Genomic DNA, 7963 nt, shown 5'->3' on the forward strand with positions numbered 1-7963 from the left:
CCCTCTGGCAAAAGAAGGTCGTCATCCAAACCTCATTCAAGAGATTTACTGGGAGGGAAACATCCTAGAGAGTGGCTGCCTCATCCAGCGTGGAAGAAGGCAGCAGCAAACGGAACAGATGCAGGGCTCATATAGGGTTTATTAGGGGTGGAGTTTTCCCTGGGAGAAGATTTTCAGGGTGGGAACTGATCAGATTTCAGTCCGTGAGCTCAGATTGGCTAGATCTTGAGCTCAGGGATTGGTTGGTTTTCTGCTCAGGGATTGATTCATTTTTTCCTACTCAGGGATTGGTTGGTTTTCTGCTCAGGGATTGGTTTGTTTTCCTGCTCAGGGATTGGTTCATTTTCTGCTTAGTTGGTCAGGAGCAGATTTGGGTCTGGTTTCAAGGCCAAAGTGTGTTTCTTTCACTGGCCCTTTTTGGCTCTAATTTCAGGGTCAGGGCATGTTCTTCGCTGGCTCTGATTCTAGGACTGAAGTGTGTTTCTTTGGCTCTGGTTTCAGGGTCAGAATGTGTTTCTTTGGTTCTGGGTTCAGTATTAAAGTGGTTCTTTCAGGGCTGGAGAGATGGCTCAGAGGTTAAGAGCACTGGCTGCTCATCTAGAGGACCTGAGTTCAATTCCCAGCACCCACATGGCAGCTCAAAACTGTCTATAACTCAAATTCCAGGGGATCTGACACTTTCACACCAATGCACATTAGATAAATAAATAAATAAATAAATAAATGAATGAATAAATGAATAGTTTCTTTCACTGGCTTGGGTCTTAGGGCCAGGGTGGGTTTCTTTTCCTAGCTCTGGTTTCAGGGCCAGGATAGGTTTCTTTGGCTGGCCCTTTTACCCTACAGACATGGAATTGGGGGATTGGGCGTTAGGCTTAAAAGCTTCTGTTTCCGGCAGTGATCATCTCAGAGTCGTGATCTGTGACTGAAGATTGCCAGGTGATCACAAACATCTCCAAGGGCCAGCCATTATCAAGTGTGCAAGGGATGCCGGGCATCTAGAAAAATAAGCTTAGAATACTGATTGCTGCGGTTTGGGGAAAACTGCCACCATTTAAACAAAACGGGGTTTTTCACAATGGCGCAGGTATGGCTAGCATTGATGTTTATTTCTACAGATCCGTAGAGATGGGGGAGGGAGGGTGTTGGTGGGGGAGCTGTGGTTCAGGTAGCTCCTTCCTGTTAGACCGCGGCGGCATCCTCCTCAGGGGGCTGCTGGGGGAGCCTCTTGTATTGGGAATCTCGAAGCAGAAGGATTTTGTCCACGTGCCCTTTGGTTGTGCTCTGGATGAAAGAGCTCATCCGCTGGGACACAAAATGAGTCAGGCAATTAAGAAGACAAGGCCCAAACACGAGCAGAAAGAGGATAAAGAGAATGGGTCCCACGAAGGAAGTCAACCAGGAGGGCAGCCAGTATCCCAGCCCCAGCCCCTGGATCCAAGAGCTGGAGCTTGGGTGGAATTCGGATGCTCTCTCTCGAAGTTTCCTGGCTGCATCCCGGACCACTCCGGACTGGTTTACATAGAAGCAGCACTCCTCCTGGAGGAAGAGGCAGGTGCCCCCTTTCTCGGCGGTGATGAGGTCCAGAGCCCTGCGGTTTTGGAGCACGAGGCCCGCCAGCGAGTCTATTTGATCTTGGAGGGTGGTAAAGGAGGTGGCTACTTCGTCCAGGCTGTCGGACAGCGCCTGTGAGAGCTGTCGGAAATAGATGGTTGAAGCGGTGATGCCAGCGATGCCTAACCCCAGGGCGGAAGTGATGCCCAGGCCCGCGAGAAGAGGGAGGAGGTGAACCGCTCTCTTCCGGCGAGACGTGGAGTCCGAGGAGGGAATTGTAGCAAAAAGGGGGACAGTTATGGTTTGGTTGCTGGGGAGGAGTTCAATGTCTGGGTATTGGAAGACGAGGGTACAGACACCCGACCAGTTGGCCGGGAGACAGACGTAAGTCGAGCTCCCGCAGAGGAAGAAGACGCCCGAGGAGTTGAGACAGAAGGAGTAGGTCAAGGAGAGGAGATAGGAGAAGATGTTTGGAGTGATACCCCCGTTTTCCTGGACAGTGGGTTCATCTTCCCAGATTGAATATTGTCCAGAGAGGGCAGCCCCCATGAGGGGCTGGTACTGAAAGAGTGGATAGGGCTCTTTATGTCCCTGAAGTTTAATCTTGAAGTACGTGGTGTCCACAGACAGGGTCAGGGGGTGAGTTATGTTGTCCGGTTCGAAGAGCGTCAGATTATAGCAAGTGCTAGATGGGGGGGAAGGACATCGCCTCCAGGGAGTGGTTGGGTAGGTGTGACAGTGGATGTCATCGACCAGGCAAGGGTAGAAAGGCTTCCCTGAGGTGAGGGAAGGGGGTCCTGAAAAGCGTAAGGGATTTCTCCACTTAGAGCCTGGCATGGTCATTAGTTCGGCAAATGCGTAGCTGGTGGACAGATCTATGGATTGGTGGTCGGCGGAGGGGGAAAGGTGAAAGGTGTGATTGCAAAGAGAGGCCGAGAGATTGCCCACGAAGGTGGCATATTCTGAGTTCTTGAAGAAACGGGATATACAGAGAGGGGCCTGGGAGGTGAGGAGAGTCTGGGTAGAGAGCGGCCCCCATATGGGGCGCTGGGCAGATTCATAGACGTGGTCGTCAGTGTATTTCACAGAGGTGAGCCGAGAAAGTATGGGAAGTATGTGTGTCGAGCTGGTGAGCTGAAGAAGAGCAATGGCCCGTCGGTCGGGGTCGACAAAAGAGTAATAAGCAGTTAGTGGATGGAAATTCAGGAGGCGTTTCTCAAGGTCAGTAATAGGATAAGGGCCGGAGAGGGTCCGGGCCGAGTATGTGATATGAAGTTTCATGGGTGAGTCCGTCCAAGTCGTTAGTGGGGCTGGGATGGCTAGAGAGCGCTGGGTCTGGATGGACAAGCAGACCCAGCAGTTGGAAGAGAAGGAAGAGTTAGTGTCCTTGAGGAAGCGGTGAGCGAGGTTTACGAGGGGCAGCCAGCTATCAGAAGAGGCAGAGGAGTAAGAAAAAAGGAGGAGACAGAGAAGCCAAGGGCGGATCATGGCTCTTCAGGGGTGGCCGGCCGTGGTGGGAGGCACAGAGGGTGGTCCTGAGAATTCTTAAGTCCGGTCCGTCGGTCACTTAGTGCAGGAGTGACTTCTCAGTCAGGGAAGCTCCGGGTTGTGCCAGTTATACATGAAGGTCGGACCTGTGAGAGCAGAAACACAAATGAGGAGGGTCCCCAGAAGGGTCAGAAGCCTCAGAGTTAGGCTCTGGAGGCACTTTTGAGCTTAGATGTAGCCAGTGACAGAGTCCCTGTACCTTGCTTTCTGTCACAACCCCTGAGTGTGGCCTTGGGCTACCTTGGTGGCTACTGTGGATAAAGTACCACTGATGGTGGCCTGATGGAGTTTGTAGATTAATTTGCAATTAATTACAGGTGTCTTTTGCCCCTTGGGGGCGGGGCCTCCAAGGTAGGGTCACCTGTGACAATGGCATAACCTTAGGGCACTCATCAAAATACCAGTTAGGGGGTCTCAGCAATAGGAACTTAGGGTTGGGGTTAGGGTTAGAAAGTAACAAGGAGTCAGGGGGATCAATAAAAGAATGGGGGTCCTCTGTAGGGCTAATGTCTACAGGAAGGAAAGTGGATGGATTAAGAGTTTTGTGTTGAAAGGTGATTAAAGGGTTTTGTATAAACTGTGTATGTAAGGCGGGGAGGTGGTATGGGTGGGGGTGGTGATGGCGCACACCTTTGATCCCAGCACTCGGGAGGCAGAGGAGGCAGATCTCTGTGAGTTCGAGGCCAGCCTGGTCTACCAAGCGAGTTCAGGATAGTCAGAGTTACACAAAGAAACCCTGTCTCGACAAACCAAAAATGAATTAAATAAAACAAACAAACAACAGCATATTATATCTGTTAAATGCAAGAGAGAGAGAGAGAGAGAGAGAGAGAGAGAGAGAGAGAAGAGAGTTGGGTCACATATGAGCGCAAGAAGATTGTGGGAGGTGGAGACAGGAATAGATTGGTAGAGTGTTAATTTGAGGGCTTCTGTTGTTAAATGGGGGGCACCCCAAGGGTTTAAGGAAGAAGGCCCGCCCTGGACCACCAAGTCTGACCGCTTAGACAGACAGTCTTCATAACACTGGCCGAGGAGACCTAGGCCTGAGTTAAGGATGAAAGTATAAAGAGGATGAGAGGTTTGGAGGGGTCCGGATGCCCTGAGGCAGGAGCAGCCATGAGGGCCTCTGAGCATACAGGATGAGCTTGAATAGGTTATGGGGGTCCAGAGGCTCTGTGAGAGGACCACCAGCAGCCTGGCTTACTAAAACCCCCAAGTTGAGGATCCAGCTACAAAAGTAACCCGCTAGGCCCAAAAAGGAGAGAAGAGGTTTCGTTTAGCTTAGGGGTGGGGGGGATGGGTGCCCTTGTTTAGAGCTTTGCAGCTTTGAGGTACCCCTTGGGAGGAGGAGGTTAGGATGACGAAGCCAAGATATGTGACTTAGGAAGAGGCTATCTGGGCCTTAGAGGAGGACACTCAGCATCTCTGGTCCCCCAGAAGAGTGGAAGACTAGAGGTGTTGTACAGACGGGTCCTTCGAAGGTGCTCAGAGTGACCTGGAGGCTTCAAAGGTCAGGACAAGAGCCTAGCTAAAAATATGAGGACAATCTCGAAATCCCTGGGAAAAGATTGTCCATATTAAGTGGGTAGACATTTGGGTGTCAAGGGCTTTCCAGGTCAATGTACAAAGGTCTTGGCAAGAAGGGCCAAGATGCCACCAGATGTTAAGAGTTCTTGCTGCTCTCGCAGAGGACCCAGGTTCAGTTTTTAGCACCCATATGGTGGCTGACAGCCAAAGGTAACTCTAGTTCCAGAGGAATTCTGGGCTGTTTCCTGACCTCCTCAGGCACCAGGCATGTAGGTGATGCGCATCCATACATGCAGGCAAGACACTCACACACAGAATATAAAATACAGGATCCTTTAAAGATAACATAATAGCTGGGTGGTGGTGGCGCACACCATTAATCCCAGCACTCGGGAGGCAGAGCCAGGCAGATCTCTGTGAGTTCGAGGCCAGCCTGGTCTACAGAGTGAGTTCCAGGAAAGGCGCCAAAGCTACACAGAGAAACCCTGTCTCGAAAAACCAAAAAAATAAAAAATAAAAAAAATAATAATAATATAATAAAAAGGGCCAAGAAGAATGTAAAGAAAGCATCTTCGAGATGAAGGACTGAGAAATGAGAGGTGGAAAGAGGAGGGTAAGATAGAATCCTGCAAGGTTTGGGGACCGCTGGGTGGACAGGAGTTACTAATTAGGCCCAAGTCTTGGCCTAGGCAGTAGGAGACATCTGGCATTTGGACTGCCAGGACAGGATGCTATGTGGAGTTAGTGGAGTGTGAAACGGAGGCTTTCCAGCGTCTGCTAATCACAAGTTTAAATTCCTTGAGTTCCTTTAGAGTGAGTGGATACTGAGCCTGCCACACAAAAGCAGAAAGGTCCTTTTTTTTTTTTTTTTTTTTTTTAAAGTTTCTCAGGACAGGGTTTCTCTCTGTAACTGCCCTGGCTGTCCTGAACTCGCTCTGTAGACCAGGCTGTCCTGGAACTCACAGAGATCCGCCTGCCTCTGCCTCCTGAGTGCTGGGATTAAAGGCATGTGCAGCACCACCCCACAGGAAGGTCCTTTTTTAATTAGGAGTATGGTGGGTGGGGGAGGTAGCTGCGATCTGAGGGTGAATGGAGGCAGGACAGCGGTGCAGAGTAGGACCGCGCTAACACAGTCCCCAGGAAGGGTCGGGTCTGGGTGACAAAGTCACAGGAAGGCAGCTGCCCTGAGCAGGCTTTGTGAAATAATGACAATTGCAGTGTAGAGCTCATCTAGAATGTCACCTCCCAAGAGAGGAGTTGGGCAACCAGGAGTGACCAGGAAGGAATGGGGAAAGGAATGCCCGAACAGTCTGCAGTACTGGTCTGGGTTGCTTAGATTTCATAGGCTTGTCTTCCTCTCCCTTAAGAGGGGGAGGGAACTCATGCTGGGGTCCCGCCGATTCTGGTAAAACTGAATAAGCTCTCCCCAGCTCCCGATCCAATAAACAAGATGTAATCTTACCCGCTGTTCCCAGGTTACCTAGGGTCCACTGAGGATGATAGCTGGGGGCAACGACCCCTGACCCCAGGCAGTCATAATCAATCCCCGAAAGCTTGCCAAGCTGGAGTCCAGGTTTAGATCGATTGTTGGGACCTGATAGAGAAAGAGGCAGCCTCTGGGCAACTAGAGCTGAATGCAATCTGGTTTGGAGTGTTTTTTCTCCCCATGTCGGGGGGCAGGGGTGAAGCGGCAGGCACAGAATGGGACAGTCTCCCCCGGGGTGAGAGTCAGTCTCCAATCTTTGAGGCTTCTAATGTCAGATGCCCTCACCCCAACTCCCTGCAGGAGCCACCAAAGGTCAGAGGAAATGTGCAGCTTCTACACCAGAGGTCTCTAGATGGGAAAACCAGAGCGCTCGCTGCTTACAGAGCAGGGGTAGTTATGGGGGGATGGGAGTGAGGGGAAGGGATGGGGGGGGCACAAAATCTTCCAATGCCAAGAGTGGAGTGTAGAGAAGCAAGAGAAAGAGAATGTGTGTCAGGGTGGGCAGGGAGGCACACACCTTTAACCCCTGCACTTGAGAGGTAGAAGCAGGCAGAGCTCTGTGAGTTCCAGGCCAGCTGGGTCTACCTAGGGAGCTCCAGATTCAAGGATACACAGTGAGACCCTGTTTCAAAAAACAAAACAGAATTTCCAGGGGTCATCAACATCTCTTATGATCGGTTGGTTATTCTCAGTGGGTGGCAGGGTTGCTGGGAGGAATCTAGAAAAGCAAGCCTGGATTGATGCTGATTAGTGTAGTTTTGGGAAACTATCATTAATTCACCAAAATGGAGAAAAATTTCAAGATGGCATGGCCATGGCTGACAGAGTGATTCTGGTCCTTAACATTTGCAAGAATTCTTGCCAGACATAGTGGCGCACGCCTTTAAATCCCAGTACTTAGGAGGCAGAGGCAGGCAGATCTCTGTGAGTTCGAGGCCAGCCTGGTCTATATAGCAAGCTCCAAGCCTGCTGGACTACATAACAAGACCCTGTCTCAAATAAAGCAAAACAAAAAGAATTATTTCCCTAGGGAGATAGACACAACATCTCCTCACTCTTCTTAAGATCCCAGTGTCAGGGCTGGAAAGTTGGCTCAGGAGTTAAGAGCAAGAACTTGTTCTTCTTGCAAAGGACCCAGGTTCGATTCCCAGCACCCATCTGGGGGTTCACAACCTCCTCACACACGCATTTGGTGCATAGACGTACATGCACACAAAACACTTATACACACAAAATGATAAAAATAAATCTAAAAAAAAAAATCCCAATGACCAACCAAAGTATGACTCCACTAAAGGTGACCTAGGGAGAACCAGTGAGTGAGTTTATTGGGGCTTACCTATAGAGTGTGGGTGACCCAAAAGTATCAGCACTGGAAAGTCTTCTTCCAGCATGGATAATGGCTTCCATATGGTCACATGAACTGAGCTTCTTCAGTTAATTCTCCCCAGTTTAAATACTCTAGCATGTCCTTAGACAACACCTCCAGGCTATATATAATTAGAGCATAGTTCTGTGGAAGGAATGGCTGGAATCTCAGGTAAGGGGCCAGTGGCCCTGCCCACCCCCTCCTTCTAAAAGGCCATTCGAAGAGTCAACAGGACCAGCCATGATGCACTCTCGGAACAGATGTGCACAGGTGTTTCCAAAAGAAGCTGCATCTCACCCTGAATATCTTCTGCGAGGCTGATCAACTGATCAAACCTTCGACGTTTGTGGTGAGGTGGGAATGTTGCAGGCCAGAGCCTAATTAAAATTTACCTTGGGCTATCTTTAGGCCTTTTTTTTTTTTTTTTAGCCATTCTTCCCCCCCACCCCCGCTCTAAACGTGATCTAACATTCTTGTGA

At 50.1% G+C, this 7963-nt stretch overlaps 1 protein-coding gene across 1 annotated transcript; it reads right to left on the reverse strand.

The window, feature by feature from the left end:
* Positions 1-1146: 1146 nt before the first annotated feature.
* On the reverse strand, positions 1147-6196 carry LOC131898151 (syncytin-A-like). Its single transcript, XM_059249255.1, has 2 exons — positions 6092-6196; positions 1147-3188 (listed from the first exon to the last, which is right to left on the reverse strand). Exon 2 carries the CDS (start codon positions 3040-3042, stop codon positions 1183-1185), a length of 1860 nt encoding a protein of 619 aa, XP_059105238.1. The 5' UTR covers positions 3043-3188; positions 6092-6196; the 3' UTR covers positions 1147-1182.
* Between the last annotated feature and the right edge of the window lie 1767 nt (positions 6197-7963).

The sequence above is a fragment of the Peromyscus eremicus genome, chromosome 23 (genome assembly GCF_949786415.1).
Source record: "Peromyscus eremicus chromosome 23, PerEre_H2_v1, whole genome shotgun sequence".
Lineage (NCBI taxonomy): Eukaryota > Metazoa > Chordata > Mammalia > Rodentia > Cricetidae > Peromyscus > Peromyscus eremicus.